Below are 27,513 nucleotides of genomic sequence, written 5' to 3'. Positions count from 1 at the left end.
TCCTTATGATGTTTACATTATAAGAAGGTGATGGGAAGTAAAAATAGAGAAATATATCATGCTGTGATATATGTGCATGGGAAAAAAAATGGAGCAGGTCAACAAGTTTGGGAGCATCTTCCCTGTAAAGTCCAAACGTCTTAGTATGGCTTACAAAAGGCTTCAGTGCATCATTTGGCCATCACCTACTGAATACCATTCTAAAACCACACTCAGTGTTCTGTCCGACTGAAGTTCCTTTTGTCTCGTGTCTCCATGTGAGCTAACTGCTATTCAGCCTTCAAGGCAATAGACACATCATCTCTTTCATGACATCTTTGAAATCCTTCTCTGACACCCTCAGGCTCTTGTTTGTATGCCAGAGCATGCTGAACTATATTATAGCACTTCTCACACATTATGTTGTAAGTTTCCACTTTCGATGTCTGTCTTCTTCAAATATGCAACAAACTCACTGATGGCAAGAAGCATGCTACTTCACCTTGAATCTGTGACACTTAATATTGAGCCTGGCAAAGAATAAACACTCAATAAATGCTATATGAAGGATGTGAATGCTTAGGTAAAATAAGGATTTTTAGGTACACAAGGCTGTCAAATTTGACAATCAAGAATGAAAAGAATATTAGAATTTTCACATATGAATTCTGAAGACATATTAAACCATGTACAAAAGTTGATGGGTTAATCGCTTTTTAAAGGTTACCTTTTTTTTTTTTCTTGCGGTACTTGGGCCTCTCACCGCTGTGACCTCTCCTGTTGCTGAGCACAGGCTCTGGATGCGCAGGTCCAGTGGCCATGGCTCACGGGCCCAGCCGCTCCACGGCATGTGGGATCCTCCTGGACCGGGGCACGAACCCGTGTCCCCTGCATCGGCAGGCGGACTCCCAATCACTGCACCACCAGGGAAGCCCTAAAGGTTACCTTTTTATAAAACACAACTTGAACAAATTATCAAGATGAAATAGCTAAAAACCATAGTTACATGCTTGAGACAGACTAGTACGCTTAGAATATTACATTTTAAAAGATATTGCATTTAATATTTTCTTGACACTTTTATTACATATTAAAAACTACTTATAAAGACATTCATTTACAATAAATTGGCATTATTCAAACCTTCACTTTTATCAGAAGGACACTAGGCCTCTAAGCATTATAGGTCTTACAATCAGTCTTTGGTAGAACCAAGAATATAATAGGTACCTCTTAGTATATGCACATTCACAGTTTGTGAAATATCTGCTATACACATGGCAATTAGAAAATACAAAATTGGATATCATCTTACAAAGCAAATTCTATGCTATCTTATTTATCAAGTGTTTACTTTGAATTTCAAAACTAAAATGTAGTATCAATGGATCTAGTAATAACACTGCCCTCACTATGATTTTGAAAATTAAAGGCATTGGTCACAATTCCTTGTTTATCAGTCAATAATAATTCCAAGGTCAATTTGATCATGAAAAAGCAATCTTTGCTCAAAAAATTAAAATACTATCTTGGCCATGAGTATTGATTCACATTTCAAATATAGAACTTTAAATATATAGGTATCATCACTTGCCTAAAAAAAATAAGCTAGCGAAACTATTAAATATAAAAATGTAAGGGACTTCCCTGGTGGCACAGTTGTTGGGAGTCTGCCTGCCAATGCACGGGACACGGGTTCGAGCCCTGGTCCAGGAAGATCCCACGTGGCGCAGAGCAACTGGGCCCATGTGCCACAACTACTGAAGCCCATGTGCCTAGAGCCCGTGCTCCGCAACAAGAGAAGCCACTGCAATAAGAAGCCTGTGCACCACAATGAAGAGGAGCCCCCGCTCGCCGCAACTAGAGAAAGCCCGCGCGCAGCAACGAAGACCCAACTCAGCCAAAAAATAATTAATTAATTTAAAAATAAAATGTAAAAAATATAAAAACACAAAGAATGTAGACAGGAAGCCTAATAAGCACTGAATTTGTACTTTAATAGGTTGTTTCATTTTTCTTGTTTTGAATATGTAACTGACTGGAAGTGTTTTTCCAGTTAACACTATGACAGCCCCCTTGGGTGTTGTTGGAGAGGGCTTCCACCGAACACGTGACTTTGAGGCACCCACGGAGATCTTTCCCAGGAACACATGGAGACACTGTGACCGTTGGTGTGGAGAATAAGATATTGCTGAAAGTGGTAGAAGATATCTCTTTCCAGCTAGAAGAATGATTCCTGGGTTCTAAGTTTAGAAAGCCATCTATGCAAACATCTTCAGCGATACATACATTAACAGTATGAATGTTTTTTATATCAACTCTCTTCTTACAGTGGATGTTGGCATAACAACTGCAGTAAAATTTTTTGGAAAATTGTTGCAGGTCTTTGAGTGTGGGTTTCCCATGTACTGTGTATTTTCCACCTTTCCCAGTTTGAATAGCAAAATTCTTTGGGTTCAGGTGAAGATAGTTGCTAGAATTCCAGTATTTCTTTGTACACACTCCTTGCTCTTGGCAAAGTGCTTGGCTACACATTTTGGCTGCTAAGGTGACGTTGATTATGTAAGGATTCAGTGTAGTCTTCATGTAATTGCCTAGGTTCATGCAAGATTTCTGTAAAATTATATGAAGATCAGACTATTAACATCCAAGTTGGTTCATATGTGAATTAATTCACTACATTAAGCAATTTCTTTTTGTTTGTTTGTTTTTTGTTTTTTTTGTTTTTTTTTTTGTGGTACATGGGCCTCTCACTGTTGTGGCCTCTCCCGTTGTGGAGCACAGGCTCCAGATGTGCAGGCCCAGCGGCCATGGCTCACGGGCCCAGCCGCTCTGCGGCACGTGGGATCCTCCTGGACTGGGGCACGAACCCACGCTCTCTGCATCAGCAGGCGGATTCCCAACCACTGCACCACCAGGGAAGTCCTAAGCAATTTCTAAGGAAGCACACACACACACGCAAAAACCCAGAGCCAGTAAGAGCAGGAAATGTTTTATCTTTTTTTACTTGAACAAGCAAGACTATTCCAACAGTTTTTTGTAACATTTGTAAGTTTCACATGCCATTTCATGTCACTAAATAATTGACCAGTTGAGGTTTAGTATACCCTAGCCTCAGTCTTCCTCAATAATTCATAAACTAATGGGGGTGGAAGGGGCAGAATGGTACAGTGCGGGTGGAGGGATTAGAGCTTGGGCTCTGGAGTCCATCTGTCCAGATTGGAGTCACCGTTCCATTAATGGCTCGCTGTGTGAGCTTGGGAATCTCTTAAGCATTCTAAGTCTTAGTTTCCTATCTGGGTGACCTTGGACAAATTAATTCATCTGGCAGTGTTTCAGCTTCATCATCATCCAATAAGGGTAATTATAGCACCTACTTCATAGGGTTGTTGCGAAGATGAAAAGATAGAAAGTACATAAAAGGGCTAACACAGGGCCCCATAGCATTGGTTAGACCTCAATGTATACATTATATAAAGTACAAATAAATGTAATAAGTATCACATTTGTCAGACAAGTTTAGGCATTGGGAAGAGTGGTTTCTAAATTGCTAGCTCAAAACAACTAAACAGGTTCAAACGAGTATATATTAAATGTTATGTATAATTCAAGTATGGGCGAATTATGACAGCTCTTTTACAGATATACTTATTTGGCAGAGTATGAGTGGTGAGTAACTAAAATGATTCATCTTGAAATGGATACTTTCTAAAACTGGGACTCCGTCCTCTTCAGAACGTAGAAGGTAGTTGCTTGCGTTCATGATCAGCAATCCCATGGAGTGAGCTGGCCGAGCTAGTCCTTCAGTAAAAGATCAAAGGAAGTGGTGGGCGGGTGGGCAGGCAAGTTGAGGAACCTCACAGCTTCCACTTGGACCTACTTCCTGTTGCCTTCCTTGAGGTGGTGCCATCGGCGGTAAGCAGAACAAGGGCCTTCCAAGGATGTCCATAGCCCAGTCCCACGGAACCTGTGACTGTGTTACTTTTCATGGCAAAAGGGACTTTCCAGATATGATTAAGGGTATGGATCTGGACACGGGGAGGTTATCCTGAATTATCTGGATGGGCTCAATCACAAGTCCTTAAAAAGGTAGCTTGGATTTTTAAAATGAGTTGGAAGAAGGAAGACAAATTCAAAGGTAAGGGAGACTCAACCCGGCATTGCTGGCTTTGAAGATAGAGGAGAAGGCCAAAAGGGAAAGAATGCGGTGACCTCTTGAAGCTGGAAATCGCCTTAGCCACAGCCAGTCAGAAAATAGAGATCTTGATGCTATAAACACAAGGAAATGAATTCTGCCAACAACCCAAATGAGCAAATGAGGGTCTTTCTGTAGAAAGGAATGTAACCCTGCTGACATCTTGATTTTACAACATTAAGATCCATATTGGACTTCTGAACTACCGAACTATAAGATAATAATTTGCTGCTGTTTAAACCACTGTTTGTTGTAATTTTTATGGTACCAATAGAAAACCTCTTCTTAACCCTCCAATAGCTTTACATGGTGTTTATTATACAATTCAACTTCTCTCAACTTGTATGCAGCCTGATGGGGTGTAACCTCTCCTTGCTCTTGTACAACTCTCCCTTACCCACTCAGCCTTAGATATACTAATTGTTTCACAGGGGTGGCAGGTTCATTTCAAACGGCACTTACTGTCCCCTCTGCCCAGAATGCTCTTTCCTCTCATTTTTAACATGGTTGACTCCATCTTTTTATTCAGATCACAGCTTTAATTAGACAAGACCCTTCTCAGACACCTTTCCAGTCTACTTTCTTACAGCTCTCTATTTTTAACTTTCTGCATAGAATTTATCACATCGAATATTTTTATTGTCTTACATTGTTTCTATCCCTCCAACTTTAACATAAGCTTCATGAAGGCAGGGACTATGTCAATATTTTTCAACACAGTATCACCGGTGCCAGGGATATATGAGAATATATACCAAGATCAGATGACATTGGAATTGTCTACAGAGACAAGAACTAGGCAGGAAGAGGAGTAAAGGGATGAGAATATTTTGAGCAGCATGAGCCTCTACAAGATGCAGTCTTTGGAAGGATCTAAAACTGTTTCTCTAAGAGATAAAGCCTAGTTTATAGCATTTGTCAATACCCATGGTGTAAATACTCCTACCATGGCCAATTTTAAGCTACCAACCTGGCATCCCTGAGTGCAGAATTGGGGATCAATTACCCCACCATTATGGTAGTATGGTGTGAAGTAGCACCCCATTACACAATACCATTTTCACTTAGATACAATAGGTGTAAATAACCTCAAAAGTATGGATAATAGTAAAATAAAGTAAATAATTGATAGATTTTGAGTATTTGTTATCAATATTTTCTGTTTTTAACATACTTAATTTTATGCTGAGCTTTATCATTTAATTTTTTTTTTTTTCTTTTTTTGCGGTATGCGGGCCTCTCACTGTTGTGGCCTCTCCCGTTGCGGAGCACAGGCTCCGGATGCGCAGGCCCAGCGGCCATGGCTCACGGGCCCAGCCGCTCCGCGGCATATGGGATCCTCCCAGACCGGGGCACGAACCCGTATCCCCTGCATCGGCAGGCGGACTCTCAACCACTGCGCCACCAGGGAGGCCCTATCATTTAATTTTTAATAATGGCTGTGTTCAACAGTTCACAAAATTTCTGAATATTTAACGATCAGGTCTCATGAGCTGGGACCAGTAGAAGCTGGCTCTGTCACACCATTGGATCTAATAAAATGGAATGGAAGGAAATGGTTTGCCTACATTTGGTAACAATTGTTTTAAATCAATTCAGTCATCGCAAGTAAACCTGCAATTACCATTGTCTCGAGTTGTCAGTGAATCAGGAAACACAAGTAATTTCATGACTCTATTGATTTCAAATGACATAGAAAAAAAGGGGAATAATGACAGAATTAACATTCAAAATGATCATAAACTAGGAAAGGTAGCAGAAATATATAGAACAGAGTCCACAGGGAACAATTTCAAGGCAGTGTCATTAAGTAGAAAATCATCACATTAAAGTTGAAGGACTGTCCCTGTATGAATAATACTGAAGGTGATTTGAGAGTCATGGTAGAAGTACATGAATCTAAGATTAAAGTGCAATTAAAAAAATGTGACAAGTAATATGCCATGCCATCCTACTAATTGGAGAATGCCTGATTCATTCCTCATCAGAGTAAGGGTAGAGTTCTCAATTCTGAAAATTTTAAAAAAAGGAAATAGTATGGGGAATTTAAAAATTGTTCTATCGTAGAATTAACAGGATCCTTGAGAAAGGAGTTTGTAGGTTTGAGAAAACAACTAATAAAAACTAGGAATACTCTTAGGAGAATTATAATTCTTAAATAATTTTCTGATGTATAGAAGATTTTGCAAAAAGGACATATACCTTTCCCTGAACTTATATTTTTTATTAGTTCTCTTTACTGTTGATCAAACCAGAGACAACAGAATCTACCAAATAAGTAGGAGGGCTCAGATTACCTTAAAAGAATTTCACAAAGTTAAGTACCTTTAAAAATGAAGGAAAAATATGGCTAGTCTATCTGAAGGACAAGATGTCAAAAGATCTGTTCTTAGAGTATAAAGTCTTAGAGTATAAAGTTCTCTGTAGGTCCTAGGATAAGACATCTGGGCCAAGAGCTTCATTAGACATTCTCCATGGCACCTACGTCACTAATATTTCCACATCCATCAGAGAAGGAAAAGTTCAGCTCCAACTCAGCAGTGTCCACGTGACAGTTTTACTCATGCTTTGAGTCAAGAAGATTGAAGAGGTGAAGGATAAAGACCTCATATGGAGAATTAAAAAAGGATGAAAATAAAGGAAGAGAGGAAAGGTTTAGGTCATGATAGTGAAAGCCTTTTTGAACTGAAGAAAATGCATTAGCAGAAAATGAATACAGAACAAAACCAACATTTTTCCTAACAAAACAAGTTTTACTTAAAATTTTACTTAAAATAGACACTATTAAATATAACCTGTGGAAAATAAAGAAGGATTCCTTTTCCTCTCCCTTAAGGAAACTCTGAACAATTTAGTAATATTTTCAAAAAGTAACTAAATCCCAACTGCCCACACCCTGCCCCCAGTTGTTGGCCCCCATGGTAAACTGTCATTAAATGACTAAATTTTAAAAAGTGCTTAATAAACAGTAATTGGGTGAATGGAAGAATGAGTGAATACATATTGACTAGTTGAGCTCTTTTGAGAAGTGACACGGCACGGTATAGTAGAAAACAACACCAAACACCACATAAGGAAACCAAGGTTGTAGTCCTGTTTTTGCTACTTCTTAGCCACACAGCCTAGGGAATTTCAATTAATCTCACCAAATTTCTGTTTCCTCACTGGAAAACAGTCTTACAACACAACCACACGAATGAAAGATAGTTTGACTTGGCCACTATCAATTGAGCACCTACTACTTTGGGCCAAACATAGTGCTTGTTTTATTATTCAATCCCACAACAATCCTCAAAAACATTAAAAGTAGAAATGATTTCATCTATTTCCTATCAATTCAACTTACCCTAGTTAGACTTAAATTGAGACTTCCTCACATTATAATTCCAGAGGCACCTAGAGGAACGCTCTCACCAATTGTATTCACAAGGTCACCCTGGCAAATGTGTAGAAAGAGTTAACAGGGAGGAATAAAATGAAAGTGTTATACATAGGATAATAACACCAAAGCCAAGAATGCTGACCCAACGATAATTATTTAAATATTTCACCACTATTTATTTCTATCTTTTATGCCACCACTGCCCTACTATAAGAAAAATACAGATTTTCTGCTATTATTTTAATTACTTCTATTGACAAGAGATCAGGCCCATAAAAGAAAAAATGAAAGGAACTGAGATAATACACTGTCTATACTACCCAGTTCTCCATGACTGCTAAGATATTATATGATTACGTTAAAAATGAAACACGTTTGGGGCTTCCCTGGTGGCGCAGCGGTTGAGAGTTCGCCTGCCGATGCAGGGGACACGGGTTCGTGCCCCGGTCCGGGAAGATCCCACATGCCACAGAGCGGCTGGGCCCGTGAGCCGTGGCCGCTGAGCCTGCGCATCCGGAGCCTCTGCTCCGCAACGGGAGAGGCCACAACAGTGAGAGGCCTGCGTACCTAAAAAAAAAAAAAAAAAAAAAAAGAAACATGTTCTTATTTTACATTCATATAATGATGCAGAACTACCTGGGTGCATATTCCTAAAGGTTATTAAAAGCTAAATTTCACTCCCTTCAAAAATTATGTTCAGTCCCACTAACCACCATTTGTGAACAATATTCCATAGCCTTCTTACCTTGATTTTCTTACCTGAGGAAGGAATTGCAAAGACACATCAGTAAAAACTGGACAGGCATACACAAAAACTGGAAGTGGGCTTTTAGCATTGGCTACTTTAGACATCCGAATGGCTTCCTGGACACGATTATGAACAAAGAGGGCAGCTTGTGGAGAAGATTTTAACTTGCTATTCAAATAAATGGATGGGAAAAGGGCAGTGCTTTCCTTCCACAACCAGTCGAGTGCATCGTTTCTTCTTTTCTCTATATCCCCGCAACTTCCGTTGTAACTAGGTTGGTTATAATTATGATTGTAACGGTCAGGAAAAAGATAATAACCTCAGAAGCGATTTGGCCAAAGTAATTTTCCCAATTTTAAAGCCTGCTGCATGAAACTCTTTGCTGCCTTTTCAAATTCCACTTTCGCTATCTTGGCAGCCTCTGGGAAAGTAAGTTGTATATTTTGTTGCAGAACCAACTCAATAGACTGATCCCTGTAAGCGTCTTTAGGTTTCCAGTTTCTAGCCCAGGTAGGCCTCCAGTTTTCCCAGTCAATGACAGCCAAGCCCACGTTGTCGATTGGCATGTAATAGGAAATGTCTTTTTTAGCTTTGTCCAAATGCTTTTTAAAGGATCCCATCTGGGGGATTCCTCCATACACACTTCTGCCTGTTCTTTCATGTGTGTGAGGATAGTAGCCAAGTCTATCAGCATAAAATAATGTAATGAATTTTCCTGTTGTACCTTTTTGGGGGTTTCCTACTAAAGCGAAGAGGCTCAGATCTGGAGGCATGTCAAATCTTCTAGCACAACGGTCAGTTAGGGCATTCCAGGCCCAAAGGAAAGACATATTTGCAATAAGAGGGGGTGCTCTGAAATCCAGAGTCAAACAACATGGAACCAGAAGGAAGGTGAACACTGCCTGGGGTGCTCCACTGGACCCAGCAAAGCTCCCAAAGGAGATATGTTGAAGCCATAGTACTCCCATCACAAAGAGGAATGACTATGAAAAGCACTTATTTCTTCTACACACTTTGCTTTATCTAATATTTGATGCAAGCACAGGAGAGTGGAATGAAGCCACTTTGATGGATAAAGAGGTATAATGATGATTTACATTTAAATATTCTTCTTCATGTTTTAGGAATGTTTTGCAAGTTGCTTCATCTATAACTGGGAAAAAAAAGAAATGTAGAATATATTGTTACACTACATTTCTGTAACAGAGATTATAAGCTTTACCAAGTTCTCAACTTTAAGTGCAGGAAGTCTAATTCAGTGCTTGAAGATGGAGGACTCCTGTGTTTGAATCAATAAAATTATTTTCTCTTATGTATGATACAAATCCTATAATAGCTGACATTTGTCTCATCTTTTCAAATCACTGTTGAACCTGCAGAGAAGTAAATGCAGCTAGTTTTCCTTGTGCCTTCCAACTTGTGCAGAATGCTGTACCAAGCAATGCCTTAGGAAAAGACTGTTAAATAAAAATAAATTCCAAGTTGAACCTCTCAAGTTCGTTATTTCATGAAAGACCACTTTTTAGTGGTCTGCCCAAAAGTGAAAAAACCTCTCATAGAATTGTGACGTTTCAACTTTTTGTTTCTTTTTTAAGGGAGGCAGGTACAGGAGGAAGCAAAAGTCACTTGTGCCAGGGGTAATAAGTCAAAAGTTTGCTTGAAACTATTGAATCAAACAAAATCTCCTATTGAGGGGTAAGCTGAAGTGCTATTTATAATAGTGCTCCATAATATCTCAAAGTAATGTACACCCATGTTTAAAGTTAATAAAATATTTTATGACTTTATATCTTTCACTAAAAGGATTGGTTCTGGCCTACCTTAATAAAAGTAATATATGTACTTTATTCTTTTATAATCTTTGATAATTGAGATTGTATTGTCATTCTGATGGTCACAATGTGAAGTGTTATGGCGCATTTTGTGGTACAATAAAAATAGTCTGAGCCAAGGATAAGAAATTAAGCTAAGTGTTTTTTTTTTTTTTTGGATGTGGACCATTTTTAAGATCTTTATTGAATTCGTTACAATAATGCTTCTGTTTTATGTTTTGGTTTTTTGGCCAGGAGGCATGTGGGATCCTAGCTCCCCAACCAGGGATCAAACCCACACCCCCTGCATTGGAAGGCAAAGTTTTAACCACTGGATTGCCAGTAATTAATAGGTGAATGAATGAATTAGGAAGATGATACAGAAAGTCTTCTCTGATGAGGTGACTAAATAGTAGAAGCTTGATATTTAAAAATCAAAACTTAAGGAAAATTGCTAATTAAGTTTTGCTACATCCAGTTGATAGACTATTATGTGGCCTTAAAATTATTTAAATTATATTTATGAAGACTATGAAATAACATGAAAACTACTTATGAGGTATGGTTAAGTGAAAAACACAAGATGCAAAAATATGTGTATATTATTATTTACAACCATGTTTTTAAAAAGTCTTTAGAAGAAAGGCCAGAAAGAAATACACCAAGAGTTACCAGTATATATTATAGAGATTATTGGTGATTTCCATTATTTTTTTCTATTTACAAATTTTCTATAGTGTATTTATATCATCTTTGATATAAAAATAAAATAATGAAAAAATTTAAAAAGTTAACCTATGTAATGCTACCTGTATTTTATGGTATTATAAAAAAAATTTTGTTTTGTTTGTATTTTACATTTAGAAATTAGACCTTCACAATGTCCGTAACATCTGACAATCAGGGACCCAGAGTTGAAAAGGGCACACCTGTATTACAAATGTTTCACAGAAAGACAAAAGAGGCAGAGGAGGAGGTTGAATCACCTCTCATGCCTTCTGTAATAGCATCATGCCTGTCTTGAGTTCACCTTCTAAGTAGATCATCTCCAGGAGAAGGAAATCCTGTCAGTTGAAACAGTGGCTCTCAAGAGAACACATGCATAAGTGATTGTACATAGAACATAACATCAGAAAGAGGAAATTGCCCAAGACTGTTTTATCCTAAGTGTCTCCATTACTTTGGTGATCAAGAGAAGATAATTGAAGATTAGCAACATGTATTAATAGCTGAAGTATGCATGGGATGTGTTATCCCATTTATTCCTCAGAATAATTCACTGAGGTAGGAATTATATTAACAAATTTCACTTGAGAAAATGGGGAATATGAATAACTTGCCCAGAGTCACACAACCAGATGGATAGTGAAACAATGATTCAAATCAGATTCAAACTGACTCTAAAACCACTACTCAAAACTCATATGTGGGGACCAAAATAGCGAATATTTCTTGGTAGGACTCCTTCCCAATAGCATTTCTGGGTCCCTTAAATATCATTTATTTAGGGCTTCCCTGGTGGCGCAGTGGTTGAGAGTCCACCTGCCAATGCAGGGGACGCGGGTTCGTGCCCTGGTCCGGGAAGATCCCACATGCCGCGGAGCGGCTGGGCCCGTGAGCCATGGCTGCTGAGCCTGCGCGTCCGGAGCCTGTGCTCCGCAACGGGAGAGGCCACAACAGTGAGAGGCCCGCGTACCGCCAAAAAAAAACCAAAAAAACATTTATTTAAAAAATTTTTAGTAATGACTTTTGCTTGCTAAAGACACCAACTGCATTTTCATTAACATGGCTCCAGTTTCTAGATCCAGAGCAATGTCAGCCTAGGCAAGCATGAGTACTATTCTGAAGCCTTTTGCTGTATTTAGATCACCAACCTCTGTGAGGGAGGGACTCACGGTGGGTGAGAGAGGCGCCATATTGGAATAGATGTCTTTGCAGTGACTACAGCTCCCCTTGCCTCAGTTCCTGCACCCTTCTGTTAAGTCACATCAGTGACTGGTTCTGCACTCACCGAGCCCAGGCAGGGAGAAGAAGCCTGAAGAAGAAGTTTGAACCTAAGGCTGGAACAGGAATTCTGCATTTGGTCCCCTTTGGTGGACCAGGTGACCAGGTCACACCCTGAGGTGACCCCATGTGTTAAATCAGATAACTGCATAGGAATCTGTCCTTAAGTAAGTTGCTAGCTGGAAAACCAGTCTTTGAAATCAATAATTTAATATTTATATGTATACTTTTATGTATCTATGTTCATATGAAGACTAAAATATATTCGTTTTAGGTTAAATACAACTTAAACATTCCAGTAAGGAAGAAGAGTGCATTGATTTCACTCCTGGATCTGGTTTCTTAGCCAAATCGGAGCCAAATGAAGTAATACGTTTCCTGTTTATGTTAAGTGACACACGTGTCTACTTACAATACCTCTCAATGCATTTCATATGAGTAAAAGATTGTAAGTTTCATCTCTTCCCTAAGTGACGACTCTAGAGGCCAAACTTAATTCCCTTTAAACTCAATTATCTCACAACTGAATGCTCTGATAACATGCGGAAAACAGCAGACACAATGTGATTAGTGAGCCAGAAAAAGAGGAACCCCCAGAGCAGCCATCAGCCACCCTCATTTCTCTGCAATCAGCCCCTTCGTATCCCTGATAACAATGACAGGAGAATCTCTTCGCCAGCACTGCCAGGTCTGTATCAGATGCTTTGCCTTTCACAGTGAATTCTCCATCCTCGGATGCCTCTATGTGGTAACTTGCAGGGTTCAAGTGAAGGTAATCGGGCGTTTTCCACACCTTCCTTACGCATCTCCCATTATTCCTGCAGAGGTGAAAGCTGCACACCTCAGCGGCTCTGGTCACGTTGACTATGTAGCTCCCTAAATCAGAGCTCACAAACTGCTTCACCTTTGTACAGTTGCCCTAGAAATGTAGAAACAAATGGGATTTAGTGCTTTTTCTGGTACTGGTAAGGTTAGAGCATCTAGATCCACAAAGCAGCTCTTTGGACTTGATGGAAATTTAATGGCTTGGTTCTAGCCCATGAACTCTTAGGTTCAAGTGCTGTAATACAGGGGACCCAGACCAGAAAAATGAGAGGTGGTTGTGACAGGAGATGGAGAATATGTTACCATAGGCTATCTGAACTTGCAAATGGGCCCCAGCCTTAGCATATATGACCTTGCCTTCTTTCAGTTTACATCCTTTATTTCCTCCTTCTAGATCCCAAGTTAATGGGTGTGAGAAAAAGAGGAACAAACCCAAATTGAGAAATTGTGCCAGAGTTGCTGTCCTTTGGCCACCTTTCAGGCATGTGTGCCTTTCAGGGTTGTGATAGAACCTGAATCATCATGTTCTACCAAATTGTTGTTGACTGTCAACCTGAGCCTTCTGGATTTTCCTGTTAATTATGCTCAAATACCGACTGCCCTGGGATCTAGCCTCCTCTATACAATTCAAAGACAGGAAAGCCTGGAAGGCTGACCAGGTCATTTGTGTGTGGTTCCTATTGTGTGTTCTAAACAGAGGCCACCTGGTTGTGCACTCAGCTTCCTGATGATGCTCTTCTCAGGAGCCACATGGGCTGGAGGGGAAATGTCACACCTGGAGAGTCAGGTACTGATCCTCAGTTTCTACCTAATTCTCATATGTGGACAGAGGAGACTTTTAACTTTATATTGTCACAAATAGTTTCATGAACAATGTCTTGGTAGCAACAAATTGAGCCTGTGAAATTCTAAGAATAATATCAGATCACCATGAACTTGCAAAAAATTCAATTTAACAAAAAGCATTGAAGGCTTCCCTGGTTGCTGAGTGGTTAAGAATCCGCCTGCCAGTGTAGGGGGCACGGGTTCAAGCCCTGGTCCGGGAAGATCCCACATGCCGTGGAGCAACTAAGCTCATGCGCCACAACTACTGAGCCTGAGCTCTAGAGCCTGCGAGTCAAAACTACTGAGCCCATGCGCCACAACTGCTGAAGCCTGCACGCCTAGAGCCCATGCTCTGCAACAAGAGAAGCCACCGCAATGAGAAGCCTGTGCACCACAACGAAGAGTAGCCCCCGCTCGCCGCAACTAGAGAAAACCCATATGCAGCAACAAAGACCCAACACAGCAATAAATAAATAAATAAATAAATAAATAAATAAATAAATAAATAAATAAAAGCATTGAGGATACAAGTATTATAATTCAAGGCAAAATGCATTACACTATAGGGATATAAACAAACAACATCTGGAAATACAGAAGAGATTGTGATTAATATGGATTGGAGAAAACTAGGAAGACTTCTTGGAGTAGATAGTATTTGAACTGGAAGAAATTCGAAGAGACATAACTCTTATTTTAAATGCTATTAATTTTCAGCTAATTTCTCCATAGAAGAAAAATAAGTTCGATGTGGATATTAAAAATTACCATCTGATTCCACTTCTCAAAATATGATATCATACATTTTATGTAATGGCTAAATGCAAAGGCTCCAAAGTCATACCATCTGTGGTTAGTGCCAGCTCCACCACTAGCTAGCTTAACTAACTGTTACCCTAGTTAGATTTCCTTTCTTGTTTCCTCATCTATAAATGAGGATGCTAGTGCCTACCTCATAAGGGTTATTATGATCAGGAAGTGAGCAAATCCGAAACAAAAAGGCCCTTAGCACAATCCTAGCATATAGTAAATATTCAACAATCATCAGTATTATGATTACTATCTTACCAAAAGTTAATCTTTATGGAGCTCCTTCTATGTATCAGGTGCTGATTTGGACTTTAATTCTAAAGCAGGTTTACTATGGGAGACCTGAGAGCTCTGAATAGAGTAAGTTCTATAGGAAAACAGAGCAAATAATGTAAATATTGTAATGTTAACTATACTGCCAAGGTACTGTCTTACCTCAGATGAAGTCAAATTCATGTCTCCCCAGATAACAATGCCTGCAGCTCCCAAGGCAGCACTTTCTCCAATAGTACTGATTAGATCTTGCTAGAATGAAGAGAGTTCATTACACTGTATTCATTTGAATATAAACAACCTGCCAGGGATTAGGATTGGAGGCTAAATTCAATATAATACATGAAACTATTGTCCAGTTTCTTAGAGTAAGGCAAATGTTAAATGAACCAGGGCTCAGAAATTTCACTCTATAATCATATAAAAACATATTAAATACCTATTTTTTAAACTTATATTTTGCCAAACAGGACATTACTTTTAAACAATTAGCCTGTAAATAGCCACTAAAATTGTTTAATTGAAGTTAACTAGGAGTGTATACATACAAACCAGCTATGGATTTGGAATTCTGGAAACAGAATCCAAAAATTTTCCTTCTCTAAATGTGACGACTGCCTTGTATTCATCTTAGCCAAGTTCCCTTCCCAGTATGCAACACTCTCCTGAGAACTTTGCCTCTTCAGTGACTTGGAAGGGTGTTGTGTCATTTGGATTCCCAGGATAGGCAAAGGAACACAGTGTCCGATTTGATCCAGCCCTTATATTTGGTCCCTGAAATTATTTGTATTTAATTTTAAAGTACCTGATTTAATTGGCTTTATTTATAATTCCTCCAGTCACGGTAAGGCTGCCGGGATTTTTCTCAACATGGTTAAGATAGATGAAAACAAAATTTCAGCAGGGAGAATTTTGGTTTTGTAACCCTAAAAGATTATTGTTTTAGTGTATAAAGATTAACATGAATCTAGGTCATTTCAGAGGGAAATTAAAAGTTGAATGTGTGCAGTTGGTTTCCTAAATAAAGTTTCTGCAGTTGATTTTCTAAATAAGTTTCTTTTTTTTTCTTTTTAATAAATTTATTTATTTACTTATGGCTGCGTTGGGTCTTCGTTGCTGTGCATGGGCTTTCTCTAGTTGCAGTGAGCCAGGGCTACTCTTCGTTGAGGTGCGCAGGCTTCTTATTGCGGTGGCTTCTCTTGTTGCAGAGCACGGGCTCTAGGCCACGGGCTTCAGTAGTTGCGGCACATGGGCTCAGTAGTTGTGGCTCGTGAGCTCTAGAGCACAAGGCTCAGTAGTTGTGGCGCACGGGCTTAGTTGCTCCGCGGCAGGTGGGATCTTCCCGGTTCAGGGCTCAAACCCGTGTCCCCTGCATTGGCAGGCAGATTCTCAACCACTGTGCCACCAGAGAAGCCCTAAATAAGTTTCTTAAATTATAATATATTCCCCCACTCTTTTGAATAATAAGCATTCACCTTTTACTCCAAGGATTAATTTCCAACAGCTGTATGCTGGAAATGTAATTGGGCAACTTGGTGGAAATTAAAAGCAGACTTTAACCTGTATTTTGCCTTGGGCACTTTATATTAATACCAGTACTTGAGAGAGAAATCTCCTCACCTGACACTTTTATAGTTCACTAAAATGAAGGTTTTACAATCTCAGTTTTTAAAGTTTGTTTTTTTTTTTTTTTTTCTGGGCAACTTTCCGGTAATTCTCAAATAAAGAAGAGATTTGATTTAAACTAATTTCTTTTCAGGTCCACATCTATTTCCATTTCCCAGGACCATGGTGTCTACCGAACAGGTCAGAGCTGACATGACAGGAAGGGGAGGAGTTTTTGTGAGGCTCAAATGAGATGGTGTAAGCAAAATGGTTTTGAGGATTATCCATGATATAGGAATACTGGAAAGAGGAGGAGCTAGCCACGCAGAGCCCAGAATGAGGACTCTGCTGGGTCCAGGTCCGTTGCCTCTTTTGACAAAGACTTAAGGGAACAGAGCTCCTCCCTCCACTCACTTTGAAACTTTCCTGAATATAGAGATATGATAGTCACATGATGTGATCAGAGGGGCAAAATTCCCTAATGTTCTTCCATGAATTCCTATTATGTGTATGTTACACCTTTCTTAGCTCTCTCACAGTTCTTGGTTATTCTGTTCTAGGTTTTGTTTTGTTTTGTTTTGTTTTTTCAGTCTGTTTTCTCTTTGCTTTTCAGTTGTGGAGGCTTCTACTGAGATATCTTCAAGGTCAGAGATTCTTTCTTCAGCTGTGTCTAGTCTAAAAGTAAGCCCACCAAAGACATCCTTCATTTCTGTTACAGTGTTTTTGATCTCTAGCATTTCTTTTTGGTTCTTTCTTAGCACTTCCATCTCTCTGCTTACATTGTCCATCTGTTCTTGCATTCATTCCACTTTATCCATTAGAGCCCTTAGCATATCAGAGTTGTTTTAAATTCCTGGTCTGATAGTCAACAGCCCTGCTATATCTGAGTCTAGCTCTGACTCTGCAAGTTGGGTTTTTGCCTTTTAGTATGCCTTGTAATTTTTTTCTTGATAGCTAGGCATGATTTAATTTTTCTCAGTAGGCAGATAGCTCATACTGGATAAAAGGGACTTCCGTAAATAGGCCTTTAGTAATATTCTAGTAAGGTGTAGGGGGAATAGAAGGGTTCTACAGCCCTATGATTAGGTCTCAGTCTTAGTGAGCCTTTTCCTCTGGACTGTGAACCTCACAACTGCTTCTCAGTTGTTCCCTCCACCCCCTTAGGTGGGACAGGCTGCCCAGATGGGTCTAGAGATGGGTATCTCCCTTCTTCCAAGTGGAAAACTAGAGCCAGCTGGAGTTGAGTATTTCCTTTTCCACAGATCAGTTAGGCTCTGATAAAACCTCAGCAGGTTTGGCTGTGATTAAACAGTTTCTCTTGAGGGTGGACCTTGTTCAGAACAGAGTGCTCTAGAGTACTCAAAATGGTTCCTTTTCTCCTTTGCCTGCTAGATGCATGAGGGGAGGTTTTCTGCAATATTCACTGTGAGGACCTGGTGAGCTCCTGGAGGTAAAACTCCAAGAAGTGTGCTCCCCCAGCCCCCATGGCTGGGTTCCCATGGAATTTTCATCTCTCAGACTTGTCGACGCTGAGCAGTTTCCCAGTTACAGTTCAGGTTTCCCTACTCTGGCAGTGGTTCCCACAGAGGTTTCTGCTCGTGGGTTTCCAATCTGGTAAGCTGTGATTCTCTGTTTTCACCCATCTGTCTCTCCAACTTTGAGGGCAGCAATTTTCCCTGTGTGTCCACACTTCTCTTATTAATCTAAGAAGAGTTGATTTTTCAGTTTGTTTAGCTTTTTACTTATTAGGACTGAGCTGCAACTTCCAAGTTTCTTAGATGCTCAACTGGAAACTGGAACCCTCCCATGAATTTCTTTGGGTTAAGGCTTTGTCATCAGAGGGAGGAGGGAGACACAGCATCCACATTTTGTATTTACAGGTTATTGATCCATATTCAGTAAGTACGGAAACTACAGATGTTTGTGGTGAAAGCCACAGCTTCCGAGGTTGATATCAGGAGGGAACGTTAGTTTCTTTCCAATGTGTCCTTTAGCGTCATTATCAAAGAGAGTTTAATTGGGACTGATTCAAAATGGCAAGTCTTCTAGCATGTGTTGACTAGAGGTAAGGAGTCACTAGCAGATATTTAGGCAATTTCCTCTAACAAATTAACCCACCGTCACCTAACTGAGAGCAGGGTGCTGGATGAATTACAGAACAGCTATGCTTGGGGGGGCCAAAAAATCAGGGCACTACTCAGTGAGGGAAGTCACAGGTAAGATGTCTCTAGGAGTAAATTGGGACCACCTGAGCACATAAGCCATATGAAAGGAGAAATAAAGGAAGAGAACCTGATGTAATAGCAACACATCTTCCAGGTCTCAGCCTGGTGTAAGGCAGCCTTGCCCTACCCATGATTCTTGGCTCAAATCAAGGTTTTGGAAGTTAAGAGTAGGGACACCCAGAGGACTCATTCTTTACCCTTGGGTTTCAGTCCCTGAAGCTTTACCACAGTGCACGTAAGTAAGGAGCCCACTGTGGGGGGCTGGAGCGTCACTAATGTGCTCCCTTTGTGTGTTATCAGAGGGAATATGAATTAATTACAGGGGAAAACATCTTTAAACCTATAGTCAAGAAAACCCCTTTCATTATTTTTTAAAAGCATAGTATCAACAATATCTAAATTGCATTTATATATGTGGTATAGGCAATCTACTGTGTGAAATGAGGCTTTACAACCCGCATATGATTCCTCCAAGCTATGGCTGCTGACTGAAATTTCATTCTTACATATTCCCCTTTCAAGTTTAAGACTCTGATACTTGTTAAAAAGTGTTATGTATACCACATATATTTCTGTAGTGCTTTACATTTTCATTTTTATCTTTTTATTTGATTTTCATAATGTTTCTCCTAAGTAGATAAGCCAGGTAATATTGTGCCACTTTGTAGATTAAGACAATGAGGCACTGAGGTCTGGAGAGGTTAAGAGATTTGGTACTTATTGGTAAGTTGTTTTTCTAATCTTCATTATATGTGTGTACACACACAAACATTTTAAAACGCAGATATCTTTGGGAGGGCAGAAATGGAAGCCATTACTAGGATTTACAGTTTGGTATAACGTTTTAAAAAGTTTGTGGGCAGGTTTTTATTGAGGATGGAATAAAATGGTGGTTTGATGGTTTAAAACATGTGGAAATGCCTTGCCATTCAGACAGTTTACAGAATGATACCACGGGACTAACAAAGAAAGTTGTTTCTAGGTGAGACCCTAACTGTTGTTCCTTCTTCCCTTAGAGGGAACAGAAATGTTTCTGAGGCTGTAGCTGTTCAAGAAGGAGCTTACCATTGGCTTGCAGAATGTGCAGAATATACCAGTAGTTTAAACTAATCTATTGAAATGAACACTTTGTCCTTTAAAGTTTATTGTTTCTTCCAAAAGTAAATTTGTTATCACTAAAGAAAGAAACTTGTTTGAGCCAAACATAGAAAAGCAAAAGAAGTTTCATAGAGGAAGGTGGTATTTAATTTTCAGTTCTAGAGTCAAGACTATTTTATAAAGACGTAGATAACTTTTTTACACCTTCCAAATAGTGTTAGTTTCCTACCATGCTCAATCAGTTGTTGCTGATTTTTCTGGGTAGTATTAATGTCAGTTCACAAGAGAGAATTTTTATCTTTACTCATCTCATCAGTGGTGTCAGAGGCACAGCATTTACCAAATCCTGATGTATTTGTGTCATTTCTCCCTCTGAGGAGTAAGCTCTACTCTCTGTCTGCTCCACAGATACCTACTGCTCATGGTAGAGTCCTCACTGGGGTGTTTCCTGAGTCTCCTTTGGATGCTTCATACTCAGAACATCTTTATATTTTGATACATGCTGGCAAATTGAAACTTGTTATGGTGGAGAAAAAAGAAAGGTGATCAACCCCTAGTGTGCAGCAACATCTTTAAATACCTCTGCATCACAAATGTGAAGGTCTGAACAAGGCTCAAGTCTTCTCATAATCACACATAATTACCCAAGTCCACAGGTTAGAGTAGCATCTTCTTTGAGATTTTTATCTCTACGTTTCCATTTCAGTGACTAGAGTAGTAAAGGGAAAGTAAGGGAGGGAAAATTGGGCTGAAAGTTCATCTATCTTAAAAGCTACACTCACAGTTTGTGTGAGGTCTTTGGCTGCATATATGACTTAAGTAAATAGAATAAAACTTCTATATGCAAGTTTTAACCCAGGGTTATGAAACCCTTTACTAGTGATGAATTTACTATTGAATTTAGAAACTCACACCACTCTTACCAACTTTCCATTGATTGTGGTCATAGAGTCAAGAATAAACCAGATGGCTAAATCTATAGGGGTCACCTACTTTTAGCAGATTCGTAACTCCCTTATTCCTTAAAAAATTACTTTTAATTGTGTGAAAAAAACACATAAAAGTTACTATCTTAGGTATTTCTGAGTATATTCATATTGTTGTGCCTCCCTTATATCTTTTATAAAACCTACTATTGTGCCTTAAAAAGAAAACACTTTTTTCCTCTTAAGATTTTTAACAATGAGGCCAGCAGCAGAAATGTCTACAATTCTACTTCCACACGTATGAGCAAACTACTCCATTTAAAAACCTCCTCTCTGATTTCTCAACCTGTTCACCCCCAATTGTTTCAGTAACCTTCGCAAGAGGCCAGTTGTAAGGGAACACAATCAAAGTTGGGGAACGGGAAGTAGTTGCTGACATTGCACTTTAACACCTTCCCTCCGTACTTTGTTCCTTGAAAGACAAATAATAAATGAGATCATCAAAATTCAGTCTGTACAAATGAAGAATCTGAGTGGATGACTGCTCAAAGGAAGAATTATGCTCCTATCTAATGGACCACTATTCTGGAATTCTTTAAAGAACATAATTAGCAAAGAAATGTCTCTTTTAGAGATAAGAGGAAATCTCCTTATCTTTGTCAAGGGGTATCTTTCTTACCTTAGAAAGAAAAAATAAAGGTTGGTCTCTGTAGCCTAACCTTGTATAGACGAACACAGGCAGAGCATAATCATGGGATGTCATGGTGGAGATCCTCAAGGACTCATACACCCGAAATTGCGAGAAACGCAAAATGTTTTCGCTGTCTCCAAGAGATTTCCTGACACCGATAGAAGGATATAAAGCAGCACTGCTGTTCCAGAGCCAAGAGAGCTCATTGTTCCTCAAAACTTCTTCTTCTGGGCATGACCCAGTATAGTTTGGGGCATAAACATTATAATTGTGGCAATCAGGATATAAATAGTAACCCCAAAGGCCCTTGGGTCTGCTCTTAATTCCCAGTTCGATGGTTTCCTTCATGAAAGCTTTTGCACTTTCTTCAAAGGTTGCTTTGGCTAAATATTCAACATCAGCAGCTGATACATTCTCTTGCATCTCAGAAATAAGCTTTCTTGATTTCTGTCTGTAGACATCTTTTGTGTTCCAGTTCCTGGCCCACTGGGGTCGCCAATATTCCCAGTCTATAACAGCAAGTCCACTGAAATCTTCAGAAGGGATGTAATAATTAATATCTTGGTCAGCTTTTTCCAGATGTACCTGTAAACTTATGTTCTGGGGAAGACCCCCATTAATGGGAACTCCCTGGGGTGTATACCATGGATAGTATCCCAGTCTGTTGACATAAAATATAGTGACATTTTGCCCCCTGGCCCTGGCCAGTGGACTTCCAATCACCTGAAACATTTTCAAATTTAGTCTTAAATTATATCTTATCAAGCACTGATCTGTTGGAGCATTCCAGGCAGCTATAAAAGGTTTCCTTTGATAAATTGGAAGTTGGGCAGGTTTTAAGGAAGAGATAGACTTCAGAATGAGAAGTATGAGCAGCCATGATGTGAGATGTATTGGTTGAACAACACAAAACTTTAGTTGTCCTTCAGATAATGGTTTCATGATAAGATAAAAATCTTCTCTTCTGCTTTAATGCACTCTAGAAGACCTGAGGAGAGATTTAATTTTCTGTTAATGATAATTTTGAGGAAAAAGACTCAAATGTTGGCTGGATATTATTATAGGTGTTATCTATTTACATCTTTAAGTACATTTTAGTTAAAGGTCTTAAAGATCCCTATAAATAAATTGAGATAGAAGTGAGTGCAGTGACCTAACTTCTATTCAGGGGGAAGCAATGCAACTCAACAACATTCATGGAGCATCAGATGCTGTGTCCAGAATACAAAATGAATAAGATGTGGTCCTTGCCCTCAAAAAAGCTCATGATCAAATAAAGATGTAAAATAGTATTCACTACCATTTTGGAAAACTCATCAAATCCCAGGCTCTGTGTTTACTTCATGAATAAATATTTATCTCATTTAATTTTGTAATACCTTTTTATTATTTCATTCAATAAGCCAAATGTCTGGTTGCTTTCCCAGGCTTCCTTGCCGCTAGGGTACTGGTATGTGACCATGGACAGGACAATTAGATGCAGCCCACTCTAGACTTTGAATTGAGATCTTGGGAATCAAAGTGGCTAAAAGGTGGTGGTGCCAGTGATAACAGAAATTCCAGAAATTCCAGGAGTGGCAGAGCCTGTCAAGGCACCCACAGTCTGATACCCATGCTGTTGATGTAAAGTGGCAGCATTGTCCTCACGGAACAGCACTCTTCTGCGCAGATCAGAGAGGTTTTGTTTTGGTTGCTTACAACCAGGAACTCTAACTGACAGAGATGCTTTCCATGCAATCTGTGGCTTGTGAGTATTTCCTCCAGCAAAGGTGATCATGGTGGGCAGCATGTTGTATGTAATTATCATTTTTAACCACCAGGTGTCACCAGGCAAACCTTATAGCATTTCTCAGGCCTAGGACACAGAGGTAAACAAAAATTATAAGTAATCTGTAAAACTTTATTCAATGACATTAAGAAGTCCTAAGTGATACATAAAACATCAGTTTGGGATATACACAAAATACCAGTTTTTAAGGCTATGGAGGTAGATATTTTCCTCATCCATTCACAGAATAAATATCTGTATCCTTCCACAATGCAAAGATGAGTAAGATTACTTAGTAACATGAAATATACCCAACGTAAAAATTATGGTTTGAAGAGAACAGTATTTTCAAGGGAGTATAATTTTATGAGTACAATAAGAATTGCGGTCCTCAAAACTGCCTCTTACCTTTGAATGTTTTTATCATATTCTGCCTCAGGGTAAGAAAAATGGATGTGCATAAGGTGTTCATTCATAGAAAAACATTTTTTCTTTGAATTTAAAATTCAGTTTATGTTAGAGAAGGCTATGTATGTGTACAAAAAAAAACCTATTCTCCCAGGACACTTCCTGCTTTGGGTTTTATTCAAAACATAGTTTTCCACTGATTATTGTTTCCCTTTTGGTCAGTCTCCTCATCACTGCCACAGAAAGTCCTCATTCATTTACTACAAAGTTACCTAGTGGTTCTGTTCTCCTATCCTGGAACATTGTTATTCTCTTTTCTCCAGTAAACGGCAGGCACACTTTCCACGGCAGGTGGCAGGCAGAGCCCCTGATAAAATGTGCAGGTGCACAACGAATACAGGCAAAATAAACAAGGGAAATCCAGTGCCTGCGTCTTCTATTTGCTGTATGCCTTGGGTTTCTGCTTCCCACGCAGGTTTGTCACATCACTGGTGCCCCCTCTGTCACTCTCCTAGTTAAGCCTGGCTTGCTGGGAGGAGAGTCCCTCGCTCTGCACCTCCCAGACAATCTTTTCTGTCCCCTGCACCGGCTGTGCTATCATTAACTGTGTGCTTCTCCCACCCTCTTTCCTTCACCAGGGAACCTCCCCAGGCCTGCCATTGGCCTCAGAATCCCTCTAAACCCCTTTCCCTCATCCTACCCAGGCCATCAAAATCCCCACTGCCAAGCTCTACCTGTATCTTGACTAGTTGTCACAGCATAACAATCTGTGAATTATCCGCACTTAACCATGAGTCACCAGTAGCACTTTCCTTGTCTTTTTCCCTTCCCCACTCTCAAAATCTTTCCAGGAAGTTTTGCTTTTTTAAACAAATCTCGAATTAGTGGGATTTTAGGAAGAATTGGCAGGATATTGGGGGTGGGGATGGCGAGGAGTTCAATCTGGATTTTTCCCCTAAATTTTATCACCCAGTTTTCTCTTCTTTTTTTTTTCCAGTACGCAGGCCTCTCACTGTTGTGGCCTCTCCCGTTGCGGAGCACAGGCTCCCGATGTGCAGGCTCAGCGGCCATGGCTCACGGGCCCAGCTGCTCTGCGGCATGTGGGATCCTCCCGGACCGGGGCACGAACCCGTGTTCCCTGCATCGGCAGGCGGACTCTCAACCACTGCGCCACCAGGGAAGTCCACCCAGTTTTCTCTTCTTAGGTTTGTTCTGAGAACATGTATGAAGGACTAGTTCCCTTCCTCCAGCTGGGAAACTTCCATGAAGACGTTTTGAAGGGCCCTGGATAAATGATTCCCAGCAAAGTGACACATCTGTGAAAGCCAGAGGGTAAAGGGAGGTAGATTTCTCCTCAGAACCTCCCCTGGTGGAAGCAAGAGCCACAGTGAGCAAGGCCTGGCCACCACTGCTTTGACCTTGGCTTCACAGTTCTGGACTTCTTCACCCACTGAGAAGAGAACGTGACACCAACAACAGGAAGTTGCGTACTGCCTTCCATCAAGCAGGCCTCAGACCTCACCGCAGCACAGCTACCCCTCCTGATTGGTGAAGGATGGTGAGGAAGACAAGGGGTCCCCTTGGGGGAGGAGGCCCTTCATGTACAGATACAAGAGTCTGCAGAGAAGTCTCTATCCCCTGCTTATTCTTATTTCCCCTCTCACTCCTTCCTCCCCAAAGTTTACTTGCTTGTGATACGTTACAAAAAATCACCCCCCCACCCCGATTTCAGAAGCTGACAGCACTCACAGCCAGGCCATGTTATTCTCCTATTAGACATAAACAATCTCACAAAATGCCAACCTCAAGTTTATTCTCAGACTATAGTAACATGAGATAAAACAAGGCTACTTTTTCATTGTGTCTGAGCAGAAATAAAACGAAGATCACTGTGCTACCCACAGAACACCAAGCATCCCTCTCTTGCTAAATGAATAACTTCTGTTCTTTACCCACATAGAAATGCCCCTGCTTTCTGACCATATCCAATCTGGAGAAAATCCCTGTTTTCTCAGACCCTCTGCCAAATCACCCAACTAAACCTAAATTCTGTAACAGGTTCTTTCTGACACCGTCTTACGGGAACACCTCACAGCTCCTCGTGGTGTGTGTCTTCCTTTGTTGCAACATGTCATTACCCAACTCATGGAACTGCAGGTGTGTTCCTGGTGGTCTTTGGGGAATTGGCACCTGGGTGAGAGCAAAGGTATTGAACACCTTCTACACATCAGGCTCCCATTCCAAGTACTAGGAATACCGTAGTGAGCAAAACAGACGTAAACACCTGCCCTCACAGAGTTTAAATCCTTTCAGGGGAGACAGACAGTAAACAAGGTGAGTAAAATATACAATACATTGGATGGCGGTAACAACAAAGAAAAGAATTAAGCAAGGATTCATTTTAGGTGGCAAAGCCTCATTAATCTGAAAAGAAGTAATCTGAAAAGAAGATAAAGAGTAAGGCTGGAGGATGTCTGGGGAAGCATGGGGGGGAAAGCAGGTGCAAAGGCCCTGTGGCAGGCACATGCCTGCCATGTTTAAAAAACTTCAAAGAAGCCAGTTACTAAGTAAAAGGGACAGAGAGGTAAGAGAGAGGGTCTTATAGGGCCTTGTTGGGGCTATGGCTTTCACTCTAAGTGAGATGGGAAGGAGTTAAGAGAGTCTGGAGAGAAGAATGACACTGTCTGATTTGGGCTTAGCTGGATTCCTTAGGCTGCTGTGTTGAGGCAAGCCTGAAAGTGAAAGGGCACAAGAAAGAAGCAGCAGAATGCCTGTAAGGAGGCTCTTGTCATAATCCAGGACAGAGATGACAGTGGCACGATCCAGCTATTTAGAAGAACTTCACAATATTTTTAATAATCACCAACACAGAAAAATAATAAGATTATAAACCTATCAATTAATCCTACTAGTTTTGTTTTAATTTTGATTTCAACTCTAAACTTCTGTTATACACAATGTAGTTTTTTTTTCATACAACATCATGATTCATACGAATCTTTAAGATTAGAGGGAATACTTTGGGGCGTATTCCCCAAAAACATACACGTTCACCTCTTAATATTAATGTATTAGTGGAAGGAATTAATTTTCCAAGTCTACAAGTCTTCTGTTTCTTTTTTTCGTGATATTGGGGTTTGTTTTCAAAATCTTCAAGACTCCAAGTGTCTTCCCCTAAATCCACAAGGGTTTAAAAAGGTATCCTGAAGGTCATTATCCCCATTTTTATTGGAAATTTAAAAACACAATGTTTTATTTCCAAACCTTTAAGGGAAGTACTGACTGAAGTGATATTTTGTTGCCAATAATAAATATATATGCATAAATATTTATCAACATGGAAAATAGAGGAGAGCTGCTGAGTTCATCTCAACTGTGTAGAGATAATTGTTAACCTGCTTTCTCATTAAAGCTTATTAGAGAAAAGGCCAATGATAGGCTTCCATTTTTTTATCTGAAGAATGTTATTACCTTAGTCTGTTAATCAATGTCTTATCCTGATGGTTCTTAAGTTCTTCTCTTATGAAATATCAATATTGTAAAAGCTGGCCCTAAGTGTTCCAGCAGAAGAAAAAATATATTTTAACGGATAGAGTTTTTCCCATACATTCTTCTTAAAAACTCGATGCCTATTGGTTTACAATATAATATACTATATGATAAGATTTGTTTAAGTTCCACAATTCATCATTAGGTACTAAATTTTATTATAACTCTATTTCACGTCATAACCAAAGAACACTGATGTCCTTCCATCTGAACAAATTTTAGAACTACTGGACTATCTTGATTGTACAAAACGGCTTCCCTTCCTAAAAATGAGCTTAAGTTTTGTAAGTATATAAAAATGACTATTTCAGTGTTGCTTGTGCTAATGGGAAATTCACTCTTCGGTGTGAAAGGCCACATTTTTTATGAAGCAAGAGCATTTTAAAACCTG

The 27,513-nt window shown here is 39.7% G+C and overlaps 2 protein-coding genes across 2 annotated transcripts; both read right to left on the bottom strand.

Annotated features, from left to right (window-relative positions):
- Nucleotides 1-1,974: 1,974 nt before the first annotated feature.
- SPAM1 (sperm adhesion molecule 1) lies at nucleotides 1,975-9,272 on the bottom strand (the record flags this gene model as incomplete). Its single annotated transcript, XM_081243668.1, is given in 5 exon segments — nucleotides 1,975-2,592; nucleotides 7,521-7,547; nucleotides 7,551-7,610; nucleotides 8,316-8,624; nucleotides 8,628-9,272. Coding segments are annotated over 5 exon segments (1,659 nt in total).
- Nucleotides 9,273-12,636: 3,364 nt separating this feature from the next.
- HYAL4 (hyaluronidase 4) lies at nucleotides 12,637-22,345 on the bottom strand (the record flags this gene model as incomplete). The annotated part of the gene is made up of 3 exons (XM_081244181.1): nucleotides 21,386-22,345; nucleotides 15,015-15,104; nucleotides 12,637-13,038 (listed from the first exon to the last, which is right to left on the bottom strand). The coding sequence occupies exons 1-3, from the start codon at nucleotides 22,337-22,339 to the stop codon at nucleotides 12,637-12,639; spliced, it is 1,446 nt and encodes a 481-aa protein (XP_081100307.1). The 5' UTR covers nucleotides 22,340-22,345.
- Nucleotides 22,346-27,513: the final 5,168 nt, after the last annotated feature.

Source organism: Mesoplodon bidens, assembly GCF_964165515.1.
Source record: "Mesoplodon bidens genome assembly, chromosome: 9".
Taxonomy (NCBI): domain Eukaryota; kingdom Metazoa; phylum Chordata; class Mammalia; order Artiodactyla; family Ziphiidae; genus Mesoplodon; species Mesoplodon bidens.
The sequence above is the reverse complement of the archived record's forward strand: the minus strand, read 5'-3'. Positions and strand labels throughout refer to the sequence as shown.